Source organism: Pseudopodoces humilis, chromosome 11 (assembly GCF_049639895.1).
Source record: "Pseudopodoces humilis isolate 2021_Gansu_Grassland_sample_001 chromosome 11, ASM4963989v1, whole genome shotgun sequence".
Classification (NCBI taxonomy): Eukaryota; Metazoa; Chordata; class Aves; order Passeriformes; family Paridae; genus Pseudopodoces; species Pseudopodoces humilis.
Window position 1 is genome coordinate 1836702 of NC_142210.1, and position 25621 is coordinate 1862322.

Genomic DNA, 25621 nt, shown 5'->3' on the forward strand with positions numbered 1-25621 from the left:
CGTGGAACAATGTTCTCCTAACATCTGTTTACAAATACTGACCCTGTCTTTTCAGGATCAAGAGGAGGCCAATTTAGACAAATGCTTAGTACTTTTACAGAAGTGAAATACTTTAAATGAAAGAACATGTTATTTATGGTTATGTGTACTTTCTGTTGATGCTCTCCAAAAAGATCAGCCACTGAAAGGATGGAGATGTCCCACTAAGCACATGGGACCTGAGTTCACTTTTGAGATGTTTTAGCATAAGCGGGAGAAGATTTTATCTTCATTTAATTCAGGAAGATCAATTTTGTGCCTACTTCACTAGAAAAGCAACTGGAAGCTGAAAGACAGAAGTCAAATATGTCCTTTCAAGCTGTGGAAAAAAGTGGGTATGAAAAATGGCTGCAATCCTAAAGGACATGAGGACCATACTGTCTTTGTTATGTTATTGACTTGTTGGAAATGTAAAGCATGTTTAGATAAACATTATTTTCCATATGTCTTCAACACATTCACTTAACCATTAAAAACATTTCTAAAAATTTTATTTTTAGGACTTTTTAATTGGAATTCAGTTCCCACACTGACCCACCATGTGTTTAAAAATTACTCATATGGTAAATAGGAAAGCTGCCATGTACCTTATACTAACAGAAAAGTTTTAAAAAATAAGGCTGAAATATATTGTGAAACACAGTATTGGCTAAATAAAAATGTACTGATAGCTGACTTCAACTTTCATTGGTAAAATGAAATACAGGATTTAGTGAAAAAGCTTATAAAGAAAATCATTATATTTTGTTTCAAACTCAAATGAGAATCAGCCTTAAGAACATCTACTGAGAAAAGGAAATGCAAACAACTATTAAAATCGATTATTTGAGTAAGTGTTTCTTGCTTACGTAGCTGGTGCCGCTTCACATCAATCTCGACTACCTTGGGAAAACTTAAAATTTAGAAACAAGAACCAATGAAGACCCATCAAAGGAAAGACTGTCATAATAACTCATTTTCTGACTGATGAGCAAAATTCATTTCAAATTACTTCCTCTCTCTGCTTTTGGAAACGGAACATTAAGTCTCCGCTCTCCGTGCTGCCAGGGACAGGCTGCCAGGGCTGCAGGGCCCCTGGAGCGCTCTGGACACTCCTTGGCACACACAGGGAGCTCTGCTCGCTGTCTGTGGGTGCAGGGATCCAGCCTGGGATCCCCTGCCCTTCCCGGTGTGCTGGGGCACACAGGAGCAGCTCTGCCCCGTCCCCACGGCTCCGTCACCCCAGGGACCAGACCTGACCCGAGGGGCCTGAGCAGCACGTGAAGGGTCACAGCCACTGCTGTCTGTCACACTGCATCTCTTCAGGGTTTCTGCTTGTGTTTGTAAAGTGTTACCTCTCAGCCCTTGCCCTTTCTTCTGTCTCAGCTTTGCTCCCCCCAGCCCCGCAGTGTCCAATTCCACCACATCTTCCCAGGGAGCCCACCCAGCAACTGCTCACAGCACTGAGGGAAGGTCTCTGAGCAGCACTGAGGGAAGGTCTCAGGGCAGAAGGTCTCAGGGCAGAAGGTCTCAGGACAGAAGGTCTCAGGACAGAAGGTCTCAGGACAGAAGGTCTCAGGACAGCAGTGAGGGAAAGTCTCTGGGCAGCAGTGAGGGAAAGTCTCTGGGCAGCAGTGAGGGAAGGTCTCAGGGCAGAAGGTCTCAGGACAGAAGGTCTCAGGACAGCAGTGAGGGAAGGTCTCTGAGCAGCACTGAGGGAGGGTCTCTGGGCAGCAGTGAGGGAAGGTCTCAGGATAGAAGGTCTCAGGACAGAAGGTCTCAGGACAGCAGTGAGGGAAGGTCTCAGGGCAGAAGGTCTCAGGACAGAAGGTCTCAGGACAGCAGTGAGGGAAAGTCTCTGGGCAGCAGTGAGGGAAGATCTCAGGGCAGAAGGTCTCTGGGCAGCAGCTGGCAGGCAGTGACTCCACCAGCACAAGGCCCTCTCCTGTTCACATGATGCTGGAGCTCAGAGCTAGTTTTGGGCAGCTGCCAATCTCACAGCCAACAAACAGGATCCTAAACAGAACTGGGCTATTTGTTCTCTCTCACCCTGGCACACAGCACTAGGTGGCATCCCTGGGGCAGCTCCTTCTTCAAGTGTCCTGCACCAGGGATTTTGTGGCTGCTGCCATTTTGGTAGCTGCTACTTCATGCAGGTGATGAAGAACACACTTGACATTGTGCAGCTTAGATGAAAACCTGCAATTTGTGCTGAAAGCACAGCTGCAGAAACACAGAACCTGCACATGAACACAGAGATGCTGCCCAGGCGTGGCCCATCGTAACTCCTCACGGTGTGTCAGGGCAGGGTGCCAGCCTGCACATCCATCCTCAGCTGCCAGAGCCACTCCAGCCCCACCCCGGCTCCCAGCCCAGATGGCAGCGCTGCCACCGCTGTCTGTGTCAGGCCAGGTCGGTGGCAGCCATCACCAATCAGAAGTTTCAGGACTTGGTGTCAGAGCCTGCATCTCTCAGGGTGACTTTGCCTTGAAAGCTTGGATAGCAGTAAAGATGAAAAATGCTTCTGCCATTTTCTCCACGTCTGCCCTCAAACTATTTATGCCCAGCAGGACACAGAGGGGTTCCCACACGTGGCTTCTGCTCCTATCCCTGCCAGCCACTGGCCAAGGGCTGCCTGAAACTGTGGCTTCCTCTGAGATTGGGGCAGCTGAAGGCTGGGGAAAAAACACACTTTGGGCACAGCAGAGAAGCAGCGGGGATTAAAGAAATCTCATTAAATCCATGCCTGTGGCTCACTCAGGGCAGCTCTCCCCCACTTAAAGACAGCCAGGAACTCTGGCAAACAGCATCAGCCCTTCCCTTCAGTGCCCAGTAACGCTGCCTCTGCACAGGGACCTGAAACAGCGACAGGATACAGGGGATACACTGACCTGGAAATGTCTGAGAAGCTGAAACCAGGAGGGGATTTAGTAGAAATCCGTAGTTTTTCTGGGATTTGCAAATAAAGTCTATATTTTCCTGAAGTCCAAAGCTAGCTAATTTATTTCTAAGTGTTCATTTCAACAGGCTTTCTAATCTTCCTGAGCAAAACACTTGCCAATGCTATGAAATTCTGTCTCAAAAAGATAGTTTTAAAGACTGCTGCTACCAGCTGACAGGGAAGTTGCATTCCAGTTTCTGACCTTCTTCTAATGTTTTAAGTACAGAGCAACATGAGAAATGACTAGTATCAGGGCACCAGTTGTGGGTTGAGTCAAGCACTTCACAGCCATCTGACACAAGTAAATCCACAACTCGAAAGTTGGTAAAGAAGACAGGGAAAATGAGCCAGTTTTGATCCTCATAACAAAATCAGTTTTCAAGAAGGCTGTGCTGAGGTTTTCTGACTCGGCTCATGCAACAGCAACACACTGGGTTAGCTGCAAAGCCAGGGAGGGCTCCTGTGAGAGAGGAATGGTTGGGACCCTCCTAGAAAACCCCCCATCCTGAAGGAATGGACTGGGGGAAGCTGAGGGAAAAGGGGGATCTGTGACTTGTCATGTTCCCCACATCCTGTTTGATAAGTGATGCTCAAGAGAAAATTCAGAAAGGGGGAACCATAATCAAAATCCAGTGGGCCAGAAGCCTACATAAAGGTGGGGAAAAATCTGCTGCAGGTGTTGGTATCTCAGATCCTTCCCTTTGGCTGATACCATACCTGCAGTTGCCCTGCCAGCCTGTTTTACCCACCAATCTCAGCTACAGGCAGGATCATGCCCATTGAGCTGGAAATCTCTGCCATTCAGAGGATTTATGAAAAGTGTTTTGCTTTTGTCCCCTGAAATTACATCATTCCCCTCTTTTATCTGTCTTAGGTGTCAGAAGAGTGTGATGTTAATGAGATGTACAAAGGCTTTTGGGTAGCTGAACAGTTTTATAGTCCCACATTGATAAATTAAAGCATTTGTCACCGTTACCACATTAATGTTTCTTCCTGAGATCAAAGTCTGGATTTGCTGCATTAAGTGGGACTGTCCTCTGCTCCGCATCACCACACGTTATCTTCTGAGGAAATGAATTGTGGTTCTGGATTTTTACATCCACAGTTTAATCACACCCTGATTCTCACACCTGCTGATTCCCATCTCCACATGAGGTATGCAAGCCATTTTTTTATTATGGATTTTTTCCTTGCTACCTGTGTGAAAAGCCTGACTATCTTGTTTCAGGACAATCACTTTCTTCTGGCTCTGAAAGCCTCCTTCTGCAGTAAAGAATAGAGACAATTTCCTTCCTTCTGGAACCCTGGATTCAGTCATGTTAATTTACATTTATATAGCACCTTTCATCCCTGAAGATCCCAATGCACTTTACAAACTCCCCCTCTCTGTACACAGAAGCTGTACAAATAGACAGGCTACATAAACAGACACAGGATCGCGCTGCCAGCCTCTGAAACACATCCCTCTGCCTGTATTCCCAGCACACTCGTGGCCATCCAGCTCTGCACACCCTGCAGCACATCTCCATCACGGAGGAAAGCAGTGACTTAGAGGCATGTCAGGGAAGCACAAGCAATCTGGGCAAGCAGCAGAATGGCTTCATGGCCTGGCTGGGTGACATCTCCCTGGCACTGCTGCACAGGTTACAATGAGGCAAAAGCTGATTTGTGGTGAGTTACATCTCCCTGCCTCAGTGCTGCTGTCAGTGCCTGTAGAGATCCAGGTTTGCTGCTCCCTCCCACTGATGGGTAACCCTCGAGTAGTTTATTTTTAAAAACTGGAAAGCATCTGCTTCCTTTGCAATGAAAACAAGGGGAAATAACCCTCCCTCCCAACAGGGTTGAGTGGCTGCAGCCAACGTGAGGATGGAGGAGAAGGGAGGACCCAGCATACCTGAGACACCTTTCTGGCCACGTCGCTGCCCACCAGGAAGCCCTGCGCGTAGGAGCGCGCCGCGATGAAGGCTCGGGTTGCCTTCACCTTCAGGTCTCTGGGCACCTCCCCGAAGGGTTTGTGCTGCTCGGCGTGTTTGACCATGCAGTCCAGGTACTCGTCTGTGATGTGGTACTGGGGGTTCAGCAGCTTGAAGAGCCTCTCCAGCAGCCGTGTCCAGAACTCATTGAGGGCCTCTTCCAAGTTGATGTTGGAGCTGCGGTAGTAGCGGCGCAGCTCGCTGTACAAGTCCTTGAACACCTTCACATTTTGAGTGTACAATTCTCCGTACATGCTTGGAAAGGCGTCATAAAGGGCCTTTTCTGACTTGTTCAACAAATCCTGGAAATAACCTGAAAGATGAGAAGAAGGAGAGGTGATGTATCAGTCGGACAAGCTGGAATCCAACAGGCTGCGTCATCTGGCAGCACAAAGAGAAAAGAGAAGGGCCCTAACAGAGCTTTTCTTCCAACCAACATTACTCACACTCTCAGATCTGAGCCTCAGCCATGAAGACAGAAGGAAGACACCTTCCCCTGGTTTGGGCCTCTCCAGCCCTTCTGGCAGCCTCAGCTGGAAGCAAAGCTGGGTCTCTTTTCTGAATTCACAAGGTGTCAGAGTCACTCTGAAGTTTTCTCCACAACTGGCACTGCTCACACAAACCCTACGCTGCCACACGTTATTTCCAAAGCCCTGGTGAGATGAAGGGTGCCAGAAGGGTGCCAACCCTTCCCAGGGACATCCCTGGCGTGGCAGCCAGGCTGGCTCTGGGCACAGCCAGAGTCCAGGGGCAGTGCCAGGAACAGGCACATCTCCCTGGGGATTCCAAGGCACCCAAGTGTTTTTTAACCGAGGCAAACATTATTTGGGGTTCTCATCCCCTTGGCTTACTTGGGTGTGCATCCTGCTTTAGTTTCAGCATAAATAACGGGCTGGTTTTATACCCCTGGTTCAGTGGTCTCAGATGTGACTGAAATGTGATCCCCTCGCTACACACAGTATGGTAAGAATGACAGATCTGACTCCTCCCCTACCAACATCTTTAGGCATTTCCACCTTCTCAACTGCCAGCTACCTTCAGGCTGAGACTGCAACTAGGGAACTCATAGCAGGATTATTAATATTAATTATTAATAATATTAATAATTGATCCAATTAATAGATTTACAGAAGCAACTTTAATCATCACTGAAGTCAGTGAGAGGAAAAAGAATTTAAATACTAATTTTAATTTCAATTACATTTGTACTTTTAGGGTCTTTTTGAAGCAAACCTGATTAAACTAGTCTTTAAATTACTATTTTTTTTTTTTTTGGTGATGCATGATAAGCTCTAGTTGGAAAGAAACTGTTATTCAATTAAAATCAAACAGCATGTATTTAGGTACACAAGTCAACTTCACGGAGCTAGACATATAAGAAAAGAAAGAGAAGCTCCTGAAAAATGCATACTGCATGTACAAAGCTTTATTAAACAAAGTATTTTTTGAGGGAATGGCACTGAGTACAATTAAAGACCTCTAAAATTGTAGAACAAGTAAAGCTCAGATTCACGGGTCTTGCTTATATTTGCTGACTGAGAAGGGCCATACAAGCTTTCCTGTGTTAATAATCTCTCATTGGTTTCTCAGACTTGAATGAAGCTAGAACTTAACAAGTTTTACACCCTTACAAGTGAAAAGAACCCTCTGCATCTGCACCACAGGTTACTAATACTGAAAATTCCTCTGCTATTTTAACAAAGCAACACCAAGCATTAATAGCCTGGCCTTCTCCAGCAACTATCATGTGCTGTTTAACAGGTTAAAATTTGGTCTAAGAGATTTTGGTTTTTAAAAGATTGTGAGCAAACTAGGTCTTACCAGAGGTCTATTTGAATTACTTATGCAGAAAGTAAAAACATGGAATGTTGAATAAAAACTGGTTTTCAATGGTACTTTGGGAAGAAATTCATTCAACATGACTGGGTTGGAAGTTTGTATCTCCAAGCATTATTACTGGGATCCCTCCATCTCTCAAATGACTGATCATGCACCTTTCCCACTAAAACTGGATTTCTCTCTTCAGACGTCAGGTGTTGGGGCATCAAAGTCACCTATGACCTTGCAGTGGAGGGTTCTCGACAGGGTAAAAAGACAAAAACTATTCCCAAAAGATTAATTAAAGGAGATGCTGCCCTCACCTGCAACAGAAACAAAATACAAAGTTTCTCTGATGCTGATGAGGTCTCTAAAGCTCTTCCCTACCCTTAATGTATCACTCCAAACAGCGCTGGTTTCCCGTTCACAAGTTAATTAAACTGAGCTCAGGCTCTTTTCATTGTATAATCAGTGTTCTCTTCTGTGTGACAAGAGACACCAACTGAACAATTTGCTCAGCAATCAAGGTACGACATGCAGCTTTGCACTCACCATCAGGAGGAAGAAAACACCAACAAACACAGCCCAATTTGTCAGTTCAAGGCTAAATTACTCTCTTTGTTTTGCTACAAGAGAAACAAGATGTATATCTCACTGTCAAAAAATTGGAGACTGCTCTCAAAAAAGTCACAGCTAATTAAGGGCTGATGAACTGTTACTTCTCTACCCAAGTGAGGGAACACCGATTACAGCCAATTCATTTGTGGCTGGTTCTCACAAAGTTCTTCTAGATTTCACACACAGAGGGAAAAAAATCTACACTAGCCAGGGAAAATTAATTAGCAATTAAGTCTATACGTGTTTGTGATGAATGGCTGACCTGGCAGAGAATTTAAATACCCATTTTGCAGCATCAGAAGGTAGGATAAAGTGAGGTTTGTCAAGAGGGATGTCAACTATCCTGTTCCTCAGACCAGTGTCAGCTGAGATCTCCCAGTACCACTGCATGTTCTCCTTAACACTCCCTGCCTGCTAATGTCCAACCTGCTGATGAGTTTAGACCAGTGTCATAAATTAAGGATATGCAGGGCCTTGGGATAACACAACTTGCTGAAGCACAGTTCAGGCTCCTGCCATTCTACCTTGATTTCATGTAGAAGGAATTAATTGAGGAATTATTTCAAACAACCAAGTCTAATTAATTGATAATATGCTTTAATAAATTGGAAAAAGGAGTATGATTTAGTAATGTAATATAAAAAAGAATACAATGTAGTAAAAAAATACAATTTAGTAAATAACAATTTGATAAAAAATACAATTTAATAAAAAAATACAATTTAGTAAATATATTCAGATATATATCTCTACATATATATATGGATATAGTTGGCCATTAATTAAGGATGGTTAAGGCATGAGCAAAACCTACTGGGGTACGGGGAGGGCTTCTCACCCCACCTCATGTACAAAACAAAGCACTTCAAGCTAAACTTATATACTGTATGCTTATACATACTCATTAATGTTTGCTGTAAGTTTCCTCCTATTTCAGATTTTTCTGACTTTACGTCACTTTTCTTCATGGCACATGCTCCACTTGTTGTTAGGGGGTCTTCAGTCTTCTTTTGGGGGTCTTTTGGTGAAGGCTTCTCCTCTTCCTCGTTGTCCTTTGGATAACCTTACAGGTTTGCATGTGTGTACTAAGCCTTGTGTTATGGAAGTCCACTAATTTTAATAATAAGTCTGATATTTACTAATCTTTAGGCCCAATGCCTAAATTCGTTCTAATTTTGTCCATCTCAAGGCTGTTTTGGTCTTGAGACACCATTTATCTTCTAAACTCCATCCTGTACCTCAATTTTGACATGTAACATCTGCAAAGGGTTACATCTGCCTTGTAAGAGTATTTTTCTTGATTGTTTCTAAGAACAACTTTAACTACAGTTACAATTTAGTTAGCACCAATCAATTCCATTTATTACATCTGTGCTGGCAGCAGGCTCGAGCCATGACCTGCACTCGGGCACTGTCACACAGGGATTTGTCACCCCATCAGTGGCAGGGATGGAGGGAAAGGGCTCTCAAGGAACCAGTGCTGCAGCTGTAAAGCCCTTCTGGCTCCAGGAGACACCACTGCCCTCCCATCCCTGCAGGAAGAAACACAGCTGAGGTGGCTCTGAGAGGTCCCCTTCCCTCTGAAAGGATGCATTTGCTTCCACTCTGAGTGGAACAATCCAGAAAGCAGCTACACATCCCATGGGCCTGTGCTGAAAAACTCCTGGCTGTTCTTGGCTGCAGGAATTTGACAGTACTAGCCAGAGACACCTTTCTGTGAGTCACCCACTTAATCCATGACTGGCCTTCCCCTCCTTCAAAAAGTTTTCTCCAGGAGCCATTGTCAGGTGAGTCCTTCCTCAGCACTGCCAGCTGAGGGACACAACACTGCCAAGCCCAGCAGCTGGCTTTCAACAACACCAGTCCTTCAGACACATCAAACTCAATTTTCCCTGGGCCAATGAAGGCACGGCTCCTCAACTGAGGCTGCTCCTACATGAAATATCACCTTTCACACCCTTTTGCTGCAAAGTATTCAAAAGAAAAATAAAATGAAATGGAAGTCTGTTTTATTACTATTATTATTGCTTCTCACTTCCAGGCTCAGAAACAAGACAACTGGCTTTGCTCAAAGGAAATTTGCCTTTTGGCAGAGGCCAGGTCTGAAGAACTCTGCCTCAAATGAAAAAGTGCCAGAAAGTTATGAGTAAAGAAATGAAAGGTTTTTACAACCAAAACAATTCTGCCACCTTGGCTATGCTTTCTCTTGCTGTTGTAGTGACAAAACTTCTCAGAGAATTAAATTTTCAATCAGAATCTATAACCTTTGCATTCAAAAGAGATTGCAAATCCCCACCCATTTCCCTGCTTCACAGCTTCCCAGTGTTCGCAGCTCATATTTTCACAGTTTCCACATTTTCACAACTCTGGATTCAAATTGGGAAGCTGTGAACAGCACGGCAGGGACTGGCAGTTTCTCTCTGAAGATAGAAAGTTTTGAGTTTCTCCTTTCTCAACCCCCTCAGCACCGAATACTTTATCCAAGCTCTCTGCTACCATTTGATCACTCAACATCTGGAACACACTGGGGTTTCTTCAACTAATACAATGATGGAATGGGAATGTATGCAAGAGGGAACGAGATCACTGAAGGAAGAACACCCAGATGCTCTTTAGGCAGGCAGCAGAGCTGGCTTCCTTCAAGCCCCATCAAATTTGGGAGGCACGCTAGAGGAAATATGAGAAATGGAGAAAGGTGGCTGAATTACTTTCAATCTGAATATTAGTAAATTTTTAAGAAAACTACAGACGAAATGTCACAACAGGGCAGAGTTGAAACTGGAGGAACACCAGTGGTGGGTGGGTGAAATGAAACCCCTCCTGCTGGTCAGACAGCTTTGCCTGCTGAGCTGTGTTTGTGGTCTGAGGGACTTGCCATGAACTGCCAGGGCAGATGGAGGTGGGGACAACAGCATGGGGAGGAGGAAGTACCAGAGCCTGTGTTGCAAGTTCTCAGTTTTGAGCAAGCACATGAGCCTGTGGTGGAATTCCCACAAGGTCAGAGCCACAGAGCTCTGGAGGAAGGCTGGGCAAACATGCTGTGAACAAAGTGCTGTGTGTCAGGACTGGACTGAGAACAGGAGAGGAAATGTAGCTGCTTCTGTGATGTCCCAAACCCCAGCCAAAGCAGGGAAAGAAACAGGATGGAGATGTATGAGAGCTCCTGCTTGTGCCAGCCCTGTTGGTCTGAGGAAGAGCTTTTTTCCTGGGCTGATCTCCCATTTAATACCCTGCTGCACTTCCCAACACCAACTTGCTTCTCCAGTTGGTTCTAATGCTGTTCTTGCAGTCAAGCTACTATTAGCAGGGAATAATTCAGCAACAGGTTTAAGCCATTAAAATCCAAATCAAATGCATTCATGTCTATTTTATTCACTTGAGCAAGTACAATGACACTTTATTTATAAAATTGTTATTACTAATTTCAGTACTACTCGTGCTGTGCTGAAGAGTTGGTATCAGTCCAAGAGCAGTGATATACTCTGGTTCATACCTTGGCTGTGAGGAAATAACCACAGTGAGACTGAGTGACAGCCTCCACGTGCAAATAGCCCTGGATGCAGCAATCCTGGTGCCATTTTCCTGGGGGAGACACCTCTCTCCTCACAGCTTCACACTCCTGTAAAACTGCTGCTTTGTTTCCTCAATCCTGAGCCACCTTGGGGAACACAGTCCCTCTCTGCTGTTTTCTGGATCACGCCCATGTACATCCCTCCCAATGCCCTGTTTGGTGGCTGTGACCAAAAAGGCATCAGGATAAACCAAGACTCAGATTGCAAAAAAAAGCCCAAACAGATGGAGATAAAATCAGGTTTTCTCCAGAAGCCAAAGGATGAGCGGTGTGAATGAATGTGCTAGGATGTAGGAATTATGATGCCTCTTGGTAATACAACTTCAAAACTTTTAGGACTTTAGGACTTGCTCCAAAGAGCCACTTGAGTGATATGTGAAGTGATGATATGTGACTGTGTCCTGGGAGTGTGTGCTGAGAACTGTGTGGGAACACAGAGCTGAAGAGATGTTGTGGGTCAATGAGACAGAAAGTGCCAACTTTGCCATGCAAGATCAATTTTGTACTTTCCTAAACCTGCTCAGGGCCCAGCACAAAAGCACTTCAAGACTTTGACCTCACTCCTGCTGGAAGGTTGGTCCAGGGCACCTCCCCTGATAGGAGGATTTCTTTTCTCAATTTCTGGTCCAAGTTCCTTCTCGATCTGCTTGGTCCTTGCCAATATGGTCCTGTAGTTTCAATTGCTGGGCTTTTTCCCCTGGAGTTTACTCTTTGAGACATTTACACACCAAGTCTCACACTTTCTCAGCATCCATGCTGCCTTCCTACACAAACAAAAGGCACTTTCCCCTCTTTACACCTGACAGGCTCTCCAGTCCTCTGGATCACTCCACCAGCTCTTTTCACCTCTTCTGCTGGTATTAACTCTTCTTAGCTGTGGGTGGTCAGAAGCACAAAGAACATCTCCTTTCCTTCACTGGCAATAACACTGTGAATACTGCAAGGACTGCACTTGCCTTTTTTAGGAATGTATTCCATTAGCATTTCACAGACTTTCTGCCACCAACTGGTACATCCCTAATTCTCCCCCTTGCTATTTCCAACCAATTAATCCCCAGCTGTACTCTGAAATATTGAATTTCACTCCATTTCTATTATTTTGGTTGTCATGGTTATCCACTATCCTCTTCAGTAGTGACAACTTTTCCCAGCACTATGCCACCAATTAATCTCCTGACTGCATTTCCTATTGTTTGTGCCAGTTTTTAATGGGGCTGTTAATCAGGATGGGGTCTAGGCCTGTCTTGAGAACCATGACTGGGACCTCCCTCCAGCCCAGGAGCTCATCTTTCAACACAGTGTATTGCTGCCTTCCCCTTAGCTAGTTCACCTGATAATTCCTTTACTAATTTCCATCTTCTTCAGCTTAATTAACTACTCAAGGCACAGATGCAAATGTCTTTGAAGTCTCCTGAGATGAATTAGTTGAAAGAACAGACACACCATGAGCAACACTGAAAGCAGGCTTTGGATGTAGGATTTGACTGAATCTCTACAATCTTTTACTCAAGTTGCCTTTGGGTAAGAGCAAAAGCTGGCCTTCCTTAAACTGGTTTAGACCGGGACATACAGCAGACAGCTTGATTCTTGTGGGAGGGAAAAGGAGAGCTTTTTGAGAAAACAAAAACCTTTTCCTGCAAAAGAGAGATGCTGTTACATGAAAATGCTATTTGGAACAGGGCTCTGCTAGTAAGGAGAAGAGCTTCTGCCCAGGAGTAATCACCTCCAGTCACTCCAAAGAAACTGCACTTTTTCTGCCAGAACCTGGATAACATTTTCATTTCATTGTGTTGAATGGCAGAGAGATGTAATTATTTGCAGCTATTTCTTCTTCTGCATATTGCCTCTCCTCTGTTTCTACAATTTTCCAAGACAGGTTGCCTTTATCTAAGTCAAGCAGGACTGGATCCAGCTATCAAAAGAAGAGAGTGGAGGATGTTCCCTGGCAGGGAAGCTCCCCAGAGGAGAGCCAGGAACAGTGGGAAGCTGGATATTCTGCATGTCCTCCTGATGAGCACTAGAGCCCAACAGGGTGTCACCCAAGGTGACAGCAACAAGTCTGGGTGTCATGAACACAGCCACAGAGACCCTCTCTAGCCCCAGCAGCAGGTCTCTCCAAAACAAACTGGTGAAGAAACCACTTTAGGCTTTGATGATCTCGATGTGCTCAGTATTTCCATCCTGATGACCCCTGGAACAGCTCTGTGCAAAGCTTACAGCACCTCTGAAGTCAAGTTCAAGAAATCTTCAGAGACAAGAGTCACTTTGGGGCTGTGGGTAAAGAACACAAAATGATCTGTAGGAGTGGCAGGACACAGAAGCAAAGCCTGTGCACAGACTGCAGCACTAATAGGAGTCAGCATCCCTCCCTTGGAGCACCTGAGCCTGCTCCAGCATTCCCTCCTGCCTGGCAGTGTAAGAGTGAGGAGGGAGCTGGGGCAAGCAGCCTGCACCTGCTGCAGAGGAATTGCAGGCACCACACAGACCCTGGGATATAAAATGCCACAACACATTCTGCCAGTTGCTTGGTAGGCCCTTGATTGTTTAGGCTTGGAATTTCTGTGTTGGGAACAGGAGAACCAGGGCAGGTGTGGGGCAAGGGCGGCCCCGAGCTGCACGTGGGGAGCTGCACTGGTGCTCCAGGGGTGGGATGATGGAGCAGGAGGTGGAATTAAGCTGTGCCCGTTTTGTCTGGCAGTAAGCTGGGCTGCAGTGCTGCTCCCAGGCACAAGTAAAGTGCGTGAGAGTGTGTGAGAACCAAAGACAAGCTGCACCTAAGCTAACCTGCTCACAGGGGCTTTCAACCATCTAATTCCAACCCTGTTCCCTGTGCCTCTCCAGCCTGCCTGGCAGAGAATGAAGAGCTGTGCTGCTGTGAGGAAACCTCCCTCCCTAAATAGAGGATTTGCTCTGTTTGCATCCAGGGTGGGATAAGCAAGTACAAGAGATGTGAATCTTAAGATTATTTTACCCACGTGTTTTCCTGGGATCTGAGCTGCCAAGGGATTTTAATCATGGCACCTTCTAAATATACCTGTGCTACAACCAGAGACTTGAAGCAAATGATGAACTGCAAATATTGCCCCAGCAGGCTCTTATCAAACAGATTTCAGAGCAACCTCTCTGTTAGATAAGGACTGGGGAGATGTGTGGGTAGGATTCATAACGTGGGAGTCAAGTCTGACCTGGCAGCTCAGTCCTCACTTGAGGAAGGGCAAGCACCTCCCTCTTTAGCATCAGCTGAGCTCTTTACAGCCACTCCTCTCCCTCTGGACTGTAGAAGGAGTTGGGATAAGTGAGCCAGAGCAAGCCGAACTTTTGGATAAATGAAATTTTGTGAGATAAATTTAGCTCTCTTTTTTTTTTTTTCCTCCAAGAAAGCCTGCATTTAAAGGCAAACCAATAAGCACCACAGCTATCACTGACAGGAACATAAAGGCAGTAAAATTAAAAGGCCTGTTCCTTTCCACGTTTACTCAGCAAGACCTGAAGGGCTCCATTTCTCCAAGGGTAAAATAAACTCAAAGTTTAACAATACTGAGGGTTGCTGGCAGTTTTAAAAGGTGTGATATACACCCTGGATACAGCACACACCTCTAGAGCAAAGGTATTTTTCACTCCAGAAAGAAGTGTTCCTTTACTGCCGCGGAGCACTGGGGCTGGTGATGAGCTGCAGAGACATGGCAGGAATGAGACAAGCAGTGGATCTGCTTGGGATGTGTCCATGAAGGTTGTCACTTTCCCAGGAGCACCATCCCCATCAGCCTCACTGAGGCTGACTGTGACTTTCTGCCCCTTTCAGCAGGTTCCTGAGAGCTGCACAACACCTCAGGGAGCTTCCCTGGCTCCCATACACACTGAAAATAATGAAGCCTTTATACATTTCAATACACGTATTTCAATTTCTTCCTTACTTATAAAATACATCATGAACCAATTTGTTGCTCAGTCAGGCTCTTTGCAGTATTATTTTAATTGCGAGAAATATCAGTGAATTATTACTTCTTTAGAATTAAATGTATTTGTCTCTGCAAAAAAAGCAAAGGAAACAACCCCATAGTTTGTGTCTATTTTTGACACTTTCTGAATTCACAAAGGGGCTTGAGCATCCCCATTACATGGTTTTACAGATCAAAACACCTTGTTTGAGTTTTGCAAAAGCTGTGGCAGTGAGACAGAACTGACTTTGGCTTTTTGTCTTCTTCATTAGTGTTGCCCTCTGCTCTGAACGGCCTCTAGACAAACTATTTATTGTTGGGTTAATTAGATCATTTGGATCTATGCTTGGCACTGCATTTTTGCAGTCTAGAGTATCTAAGACACATGGTGCTTGAATCTCTAAGAATCCCGAGTATGTGACACGTGGGCTTTCCCAAAGAAGAAAGGAGGATAGGAATTACTGGCTGTGGGGATAATATTCCAGACAGGCTAAGTTCCTCTGTTATTATTGCAGGAGTTTATCTAAGTCTGTATAAAGCCCTTAATCTCTAGTGTTCTCTCCTTCAGCGCCTTCAGAAAATAACTTGCCTCTTTGTAAAAAGAGTTTGCTCCCATGGAACCAGTGTGAAAAGGAGAAATAGGTAGGGATGGCTGTACATAGCTAATGTTGAGATGCAACCTGAAGAATGCAGCACGTGTGTACCTCTGACAGCTGGGAGTGGGCAGAATGTACATACAGATAATAACATGCACATCTGTTAATGGAATCAAAAACAAATCACCCTCAATTGCTATTTTAATATAGATGAAATATGGATATCTTAAATACAGCTACTCTAAAATACTATTAAGACATTTACAGCACACTTTTAGAAATCTGGAACAGTCAGAAAGATGTGGGTAACAAAGCGCTCCCTCAGCCCTTCAATCCATGGGGATTTTCCTAGAGATAACCACATGGGACTTCTTTCCCCAGATGCCTTCTTCAAAAGAAGCAAGTTTTAGCAATTGTTGAGGAAAAGAAATTAATGTTCTCTGGCAGATATTACAATAATAAATTCAGCAGCAAATTTTAGTTTCTGCTCCATCTGGCGGCACCTGCTCTTGTTAAAACACCTCTAACTTCACCTTGTCCAAAAATAAAAATCTAGACAAAGACAGATTTTCAAAAGACCCTAGCACCATTTAACTACTTCTGTTTTAAAATGCAAGGTCACTTAAAAATCAGACTTAAAGGGAGATTTAAGCTTGGCTTATCCCACCTTTTCCTTCAAAGTGTTGTTTTTTTTTAAAGGTTGCTAGGCATATACTGGCTACAAGCAGGCTGGGATAAAACCACTGGATTCTCTGAGCTTGGGAGCTTTGCTTGGCTGCTGCCCACCTGAAACCCACAGGCAATGCTGGAGGAGCCAAGGAGAGGTGGTTGAGCACTCACTGAGTGTTGGATCATAGAAAAGCACCAGGTAGAAAGACTTCCTTCTAAAGGGATGGATGCAGATGTGGCACCAGACCAGTTCTAGCTCAAGTGTCCTGTCCCTTGACTTGGTGTTGAAAGCCTCAGGAAGAGGATCAGTTCAAAACTAGAAAGAGTTGAAGACTGAGATACATAACCTACAGACACCTGAGTTGTAGCTATGCTACTACTGAATTACCACTGGCTGGTTTTGCTTAATTTCACTGAGGTACAAAAAATACCTTGTCTAATACAACCTTTTACATTCATACAGTATACCTTTTACAATTATGTCTGAATATAGTTTCTAACAGGCATAAACATTTTTTTTTTAGCTTGTGGGCTATATATGTTACATATTACTGGTTTGATTTGTGCCTAAATCGTCTCATGACTGTGACCAGCATGGAAAATCTGCCACAACATCTGTTTGCTCTGGGAAAGTGGCAGTCACCTCCACAATACCAATGGACATTTAAAACTCATCTGAACCTCATTTGGAGGAAGTACAACTCTGAAGGCTTGGGAAAGAGTCTGCAAAAAGTTGAGAAAAGTCTCACCTCCCATCCTCACTAATTCCATTCTGAGATGTACACATAACACATGTATTTGAGATTCGTATCAATCAAACGTACAAATCTGCAAGCATGATAAAACCTTAAAAGACCTGCCTGGGTGCCTTGTGCCTCTCAGGACTATCAGCAGGACATATCAGTGACTGAGGACATCTGAATCTGCCCCTGGCTGACATCCAGCTTATGGAACAGAGATCAAAAATGCACCTTAAAGAAAATATTAGCTGGGAACCAGAATGCTTAACTGCACTCTGGCTGCAGCTACGCTTAGAGAAAAACAGAGAGGAAGCTACACGTGCTCCTCTTTTTAAAAATTCATTTACAGCAACTAAAAAAAGGCTTTGGTTACCCTGAGATGCTGGCACGTTCTCCTGCCTGAGTTGGGGTTTCTGCTGCTTTTGAAGCATCTCTGGCTCTGGTCCAAATTTGAATGAGGGGAGAAATGGATACTTGTTAAAAGCATGTTCTTGATTCACTTAACCAACATAAAACTTTCCTCTTTTTTTACTCCTGTCAGATTTTATCCAAAGTACATTGCCAGTGAATTGGACATGAGTAATAAATTCCGATCTCCTTAAAATGTCCTTCCATGAATATAGGTTAAAATCCTCATTAAACACCTTGATAAATTAATGAATTTATAGGGATGCACAGAGAGGTTGACAAGCAGCTGTCATTCACCTTTTCCTCTAACCACAAATGTTTGAAGCCACTCAAAATAATGTCAGATCTGGCACAAGATTTAGAACAGACAAAAGGAAATACTATTTTACACAGCCAAGTTATGGAAAACCTGACTCCTGCTACAAAAAGTCCTGGATGCTGAGGACTAAAATAAATGCAGAAGATGATCACATCAGAAGAAAAAGCAAGTCCATTGGGTGGGCATGAAACAGAGCAAACCAGACATCCAGGGTAGCAGAGGAACCACAAAACAGTCATGGGGGAGAAGGCACACAGGATAACTTTGGAGCTTTCTCTGCAAGCCAGGGTGCACCTCACTAATTGCCATTAACCTAATTGCCCCAGGATACTCTCAAGATAGAGGCAAAAATCAGAGTGAATTCTGTTCTCTGGGAAAAGAAGGCTCAGAGCACAGGCCCAACCCAGAGCCACTGCTGGGTCCTGCTTGGCTCACCAGGGACCTGCAGCCTCCTACAACCAGGACCTGGGGCTTGGCCAAACTCTTCTTTCTGGCACTGCCCCCTCAACCAGAACCCTCTCAATGCAAATACCCTTCTGTGACCTTGTTGTGCCTCAGTGTATCTCCAGAGATCTTCCTAACCCAGAAGCTCAGTGATTAACTTAATTAGGACAGTAACTTCTGTACCTCCTGTTAATGAAAAGCTGCACCACTGTTTGCTGATGTACAGAAATGCTTTCTGGACAGGAGCTCACTCTGGGGGAAGCACATCATGGCACAGCCCAGCTCAGTTAACAGCTCGTCCAGGTGACACAGATCCAGCTTTTTCTTTACAAACACACCAGTGAGTGGGACCTGAACACCTCCTCTGCCTGTAAGTGAATCCATGGAAACCTACAAAGCTATCTTCTGTTGTTCTGAAACAGCAACAATTACAATAAAAGCAGTTTAGTGTCAGCCCTGGGCAGAGGCAATAGATAACAAGTCAGCCTGAGCAGTGCCCTCATTAAGGCTCTCTGGTAAGGAGAGCCCATCCTATATATTGACTTTTCCACCCCTGTTGTGGCGCTGGGTAATTTGACAATTTGCCTTTAATTCCCTTAGGATGCTCCATCTGGGTTCAGATCAATGGCCCACCCAGCTGTTTCAGCTGAACTTGCTGACTGTAAAACAGTCATATAAATTCCTGGTGTGTTCAGGAGAAAATACTGGTGGTGATGTGAAGAATATTCCCCAGAGAATGTTCTCTGAGTAAGCCAGTCTGTGTTTGGAGGAACCAATTTTGGGTTATGTGAGCTTTTCAAAAGGATGTAAGTACAATTCTGTGCAGTTTAAATAGCAGAAAGCAAACTGAATGACCTTTCCCAATGTTTGGGGGAGCAGAAGAGCACTCCCAGCCCTAAAAAGCGCAGATGTGGAAGCAGAGGACTGGAGGAGGACCAGGCCCTGACTGGGCAAGCTCTCACAGTGCCTTTTCCAAAATCCCCATTTATACCACGGAACTGCTGCACAGAACCAACAATTTATGGAGATGATTTCCTTCTACTTCTCATTTTAGCTACCTGCATGGCAACTCTGTGTTTCTTGGACAAGAACTACAAGGAAGGGGTGGCATTTGTGTGCCAATATCAGTGAGGCAAAGATCTATGAGGAAACACTCCCCTACCCCCATTTCACCCCACGGATAACCAAACCTTCATCCTTCAAAGCTTTTGACACTGTTGCCTTGATCCTTTGCTGTTATCATTCTACTACACAAGCAACAGAGGAGTTCCTCTGCATGATCCATCTGTCCAGGCCTTCCTCCAGCACCACATGGAAGTTCTGCCAGTTGTCCAGAGATGTTTCCTTTCACTGACTCTCATGCACTTGCTAACATCACACACATGGAGGCCTCAAGCTTCAGTCTTCCCTCAATTAATTAAATTAACATGCTACTATTATGAGACCACCTCCCTGCCTTTTCATAACAAATGCCTGGGGAAGGAAACCCCTGGCATTTGGGAGCTTGCTCCTGCTTCAATTCCTTTCATCAGTGTCCTGCAGTGATACAAACCACTGCTGCTTTGTGGGGCTGGAAACAGAGAAGATGTCCTTGCAGGTCTTTGCAGCTGCTGAGTTGATGACAGCGGTGCTGATGCACCTTGGTGAGGTTTTTTGTGAGCAGTCTCATATAGCTGGCAGTATGTAATGTGTCTGTAACATCTCTGGAATGAGCCCATATGTGCACATGGAAATCTGTGTAAGTGGGCTGAACAAGTTAAAGAGAGGGGAAAAAAAGAGCAGAGTTTTCTGCTTGTGCTAGTCCATCCACTAGGCTGGGCTGAATGTGCTGGTGGATTCATAGCAGGATTATCAAAGAGACTGAAGGAGATGGGTATTAACACACTCCTACCAGTCCTGGGAAAAGAGGGAGTGCAGGCCAGGGAGGAGAGAGGCACCCTCAGCTTGCTGTCCTGAGCCATAAAATCACAGAATGGTTTGGGTTCAACTGGTCTGAAAGATCATCTAGTTACAACCCACCTGCCATGGATGGAGATGCCAGCCACCAGAGACCAGGTCACCCAGGACCCCATCCAAACTGGTCTTGGACAATTCCAGGGATGGGGCATCCACAACTTCTCTGGGCAACTGTGCCAGGGCCTCAGCACCCTCTGAGCAAAGAACTTCTGCATGGGAAAGGCTCAGAGAGCCTTTGTCTCACTGCCTCCTGGGAATAATATGTAGGAGACAGCCACTACAAACACATTGAGTTCAGGAACAGCTTCAGTGAGATCCTGCACCTTCTCTGACATGGAAGTCAATTGTGCATGAAATACAAAGCCCCAGAAAAACAGATTTCATTAGTTCTGGTGCTCATGGAACCACTTGGACGATATGTTAAAAAATAATAGAAAAGCTGGTCATAAAACATCAGCAGAATGGTGCTGCATGTCCAGAAGCTAAAATGGGTACTGAACAAGAAGCCAAATAGCTGCAACTTATTTATTAGAGATATATTGAATAAATGACCCTACTGTACCCATGGAAACTACTGTACCAATTCATCCCTGGCAAATAAGAAAGCAAAAGCTGTTTCCTTAAAGAACTGCCTTAGAACGAACTAATCTGTAAAAATATTAAAGCAGAACATTTTCGTGCTGATTTTTTTTTTTTTTTTAATTACACAGCACAACTTTCTCAAGTCCCACAGCCACCCTTCTGGGCAGGACCTGTTACACTCTTCCTGACACTTTTCAGGGGAAAGCACCTGAATGCAAGTGTCTGGGAACAAAAGTCACCTGTAGAATGTGCAGGTGTGAAGCCTCTCTGTGACTCAGTATGGGGCAATTGGTCTCTGGTGGCTGTCTGAGTACATCACCCACAACACAGATCCTGGTGATTCAGCCTGAAGGTGGGAGAGAAAAATGGGGGTTCAGTTCTAAGCAGAGCAAGCCATGCCCTTCCTCTCTGCTCCTCTGCCTCTGGATACAAGGGCTGTGTGTCAGTCACTTGGAGAACACACACACTGTCAAAGGTGGAGTGTGCACTTTGCAGCTAACTTTAGTTGTGTTACTGAGCTTGAACTAAGTCTAATCACTGTTTTAGCCCTTAGCATTTCTATCACTTGGTCTGATCTAACACCACTCCTTTTTCTAATCCTCTTAAACCAGGCTGTTTTAAAGGTTTACTCAGGCTGACACTTGGACCATGCTGCTGGAATACTGTTATTAAAAAGAAAACTATTTGGTGTTCATTAGCAGGGTGACAATTAGCTGCAAGACAAGCTTAGCTTGAACCACAGGACTCATGCCTCTGTACTACATTTATCTGAAGCTCCTGAGACACCAAGGCACGGGCAGTGCTATCAGAGCAGGGCAGAATCCCACACAGGTCCTGCAAGCGCCCTGCCCACCTGGGAGTTCCACTTGCACAACCACAGCCACTGTCATTTGTTTTGTGGAACTTTCTCCCCAAAATCTTCTTCTTCCTTTTCCCCTCATCTTTTTCCTTTTCCTTGGGAGGCTCTGATGTGTCTCAAGGGCCTTGGGTGTCTGGTTTTAAACCGAGTTAGCTCTATCAGATTTATTTTTGTCTGTCTGTGCCACGTGAGGCTTGAATGGCTTTCTGAAATATCACTGTGGCAGACTTTGAGGATAACAATACTGATTATGGTCTTCAACCAGCTGTCTTCTCAAACATAATCTATGTCTTCTTTTCTCTCCACAGCAAGCATAGTTAGTTTATATTTGAACTTTTCCATCTTTGAGAACGTTTACCACTGCCTACTTGAAGGACATTGGATGCCATTTACTTGGACTTCCTCTGTTCTGCTCTTGCTGTGAAGAAAAGCCCTTTATGTTGATGTGACACTATAAAAATCCATAATCATAAAGTTAAAAATAAACCCCCTTGCTAGAATGAGATCAGCTGAGTATAGTTAATTTCTTTATATTTGGGTCTGACCTGTTTTCATGTTTGACTTCAATTAAATTACTTTTCTTCAGCAATTCTGAGGCCTTCCAGTAACCATGTGCCACTGAATATAAAAATCACATATTTATTGCACAGATAAGAGTGCACACCATCCCAGGGTGTCTCACTTCAAAGGTCTTGTTCCAACACAAGCCTGCTTTTTATTGCCCCAATGTGAGGAAATATCAACCAGCACCCTCTGAACGTCCCCCTTGTGCAGGGGTGAGAGATCAGAGCTCTCTGCATGTTTTCTGAATTCTTCTACAACACCCACTGATCCTGAGGAAGTGTTTGGCAGGTAAGAGGAAGGGATGAAGAACATGTAGTAGAATTCTTCACCTAGAGTATTTATTACAATCTTGAGTCATCTGCCACGGTGGAGAGTTTGATTCGCCAATAATTTCACACTACATAAAAATCAAATCTGTGATAATTTAGGTAGGCTATCAAGTACTGCTGATCTCGACCATAAACAAAGCAAAGCCAGTAATTGCTTTTACTGAAAAATTATGTGTGTTTTAGGGTTTTAAACACTGGGCTGTCCCAGGGGAAGGAGAAGAAGATTGGAAAGCGGTGGTTTCAACAAACATGAAATTGCACAAAAAGTAGCAAAAATTAGATGATACTGAATTTCCACACATAAAAGCAAATAAAAATGCTGTAATATTGGCTCCTTCAATTTAATCCAGCCAGCTTTGAGATTTCCATTTGCTTTGATATGAAAAATATCAATTTGTCACAATACTAAGTTTTGCAATTACTTCACTGTGCTACCATTAGTAAGAAAAAGCTATTGATTTAAACAATGCACACATAAACATGGTTTTCAAACCAAAATTCCTATTTTTCTTAAAGCTTTTGCTATTAATTATTAGAATTCATCGGCACAGTAGCAAAAATCACCAAGCACAGAGGGTTAAATCTCACAGCCCTTGCTGGCAGTGCCCATGTGTGAACACTGCATTTGCAGCCCTATTTTCTGTGAGTGAGGAAAAAAGAATGATTTTATGGCAACAAAAGCTTTCCCCTCCTGTGGCTCACAAGCTGCATGGCAGCTCCTGGCTCCTAGCAGTCAAAAGTGTTGCAAAATTTAATACTAGGGCTCTGGGACCTCTGCAACTTCAGGAGTTACTCTATAGCTGAGGTCAGGAAGGCATGTAGAGGGCCCCAACTAAACTTATTGGAATCAAAGACCTTAAATCTTTTTAGAATTTAAAATATGAAACTTCTCTCCCTATACTGACAGAGTTTTATTCCCTTTTATTCCCTCCTCTTTGCTGTTTCACAGTCTTACAATTGAGTGGCAGTAATTCCTAAAAGAATTTCAGGGTTATCACATAGGATTTCTACTTCTACATTTGAAATATTCCATAAACTGCAAAAGGCAGGCCTGGGGCTTGGTCATGCAAAAATTGCTCCCACTAAAATTACCAGAGTGATAGACTTGGCAATAGATTGATAGACTGAGCATCCTCGAGGCAAGGAGCAGGGAGGCTGTGACTCCTTCGTGCCTCTCCAGGGCTGCAGAGCCACCACCCCGCTCATGGGGAGCTCACCTTGAGCCCCACAGCAGCTCAGACTATAAAACACCCATTATCCTCGCCTGGTGCTTCCTTAAATTGACACAGATGTAATTTCCTATTATAAATAATTTGTTCCACAAATAGACATTTTCAGGAACAACATCTGTGCCTGTGCTTAATTTGCAGCATGCTGATTGTCTTACAGGAATCAATGAGAGAGGTCACACAAGTTAAATGAGTTCTGAGAACTGAACTTTGTGGGATTGGGGGTCTTTATTTGCATTTTGCTTTTGTTTTGCCTTTTCCTGACGTGGGTTTTGCGCTCTTTCAGTGTCATGACTCCTATGGGGTGTGTGGGAGTTATTTAGGGGTGATATTGAAAACACCATATCGAAAACACCAGCCTTTGTATTCCAGCTATTGGTTTAACACAAAACATTAAACATGTTCTAAATCACTTCAGACAGATTTGGAAGCGGTTTTTTGAAAGGCAATTTTTAAGAGCATTGACTTTAACTGTCCCATGCTGCTGGTCCTGGTCTCTGCATGTTCATCAGGGTTCATCCTGCTGAGCCCCAGGCAGTGCTGAACCTCCTCCCAGCAAACATCCACTGCTGTTAGAGGGGCTGCGTGTGCTGTGGCTTTAGACATCCAACCTCAGCAATACACAGAAAAGGGTTTTGGTGGCCAGCAGGAAAGGTGAGAGGTCCCCAATGTCCCAAAGGTATATTGCTGCTTGTGCACAGCAAATAATGAAAACCAAACTGCCCCCAAGAAAATTTGTGTATTTGTAGCATCAGGAGATTTTACAAAAAATTCCTTCCTCCCCTTCCAATTTGCTGCACACCTATAATCTATAATTTCATGTCCTGTATACACCTGATAGATTGCAGCCCTGTTGATATGCTAGAATAACAAATAAACAGTTGTTATTAACAGGAGTAAAAAACACATGCCCAACCCCTGTGGAGCTAATTGGAGTGCTCTACATGCTACCTGCAACACTGCCACTGCCAGTGCAGTGGAACATGGCATTCCCTGTTCTACCCAGCCAAAAAACCATGGGGTGTGGCTGCTCCAGCCATCCAGCAGTGGCTGCCCCTCCAGACATGAACAAAGGGAAACTTCTCACAGCACCACAGCTGTGTGAGTGAGGATCCTGACAGAAAAATGAATGTATTCAGATCTTTATCTCTGGTTAATTTACTGCTATGGCATATGGCTATATGGAAAACTGAATGCTAATTGAGCTGGTATGTCTGGGCTTTCCTTTCTCTTATCTCCATGAAGGATCAGGCAGTTGGTTTTCCCACCCCACCAAGGGATGACATTGCAGCAGAGCTCCATCATTCAGCCCATCCACAATTTGCAGTTCCTCTGATACAAACCCAGCAGCTTGGCATGTAAGCTGCCAGAGCCCAGTGACCATCAGCTGAGGTGCTTCATCATTTCTTCTTCCTGCTGTGAAACTCTTCCAGGCATTCCTTCAGCACTACCTTCCTTGCACTGAGCCTTAGCTCAGGCAGCTCCCTTGGGACCTCAAAAACCAGCAGGGTTACTTTTCTGTGTGTTTGACAAACGGGTGAGACAGACTCTACAAGCCTGTTAACTCTCAGGAATTTTTTTAATTAAAAAACCTCCAAAACACCAGAATCCCCTGCTGCCAGTTCTGGTGATGTGGTTAAATGAACTCCTTGCTCTGCTTGGAGTGGGCAAATGGAATGGGTGGTGCAAATAGAGGCACCAGCTCAGTGATACTGTTCAGTGTTGGAAGGACAGGGGTGATGTCCTGAGCAAGCACTTTGTTCCAGGTTTGTCCTGTTCCTGCTAATAGGAAAGTGAATCATGTTCCCCCAGGGTTTCTCCCCATTTCCTCTGCCCTGTGCTAATCAGAAGACAGGTGAAAAGAGAATCATTAAGGTTGGAAAAAATCAAGCTCATTTAGTCCAAAATGAGTGAATGAGATAAAGGAGGCCAGGGTATCCTGGCATCCTCTGCAACACTGCAGGATGCAGTAATTGCCTTTTTCTGTGTGAGCTGGTGCAAACCCTCAGTGTGCTGGTGGCTGTCTTTCTGCAAGGCCACAGCTGTGTG

General features: G+C 44.5%; 1 protein-coding gene across 1 annotated transcript in view; it reads right to left on the minus strand.

Moving 5' to 3' along the window:
* GPC1 (glypican 1) overlaps positions 1-25621 on the minus strand; it is a 198868-nt gene that overhangs the window by 22295 nt on the left and 150952 nt on the right. Inside the window, exon 3 of the mRNA XM_005529607.3 lies at positions 4854-5245. Coding sequence (XP_005529664.1) covers positions 4854-5245 — 392 coding nt within the window. The remainder of the gene's footprint in view (positions 1-4853; positions 5246-25621) is intronic.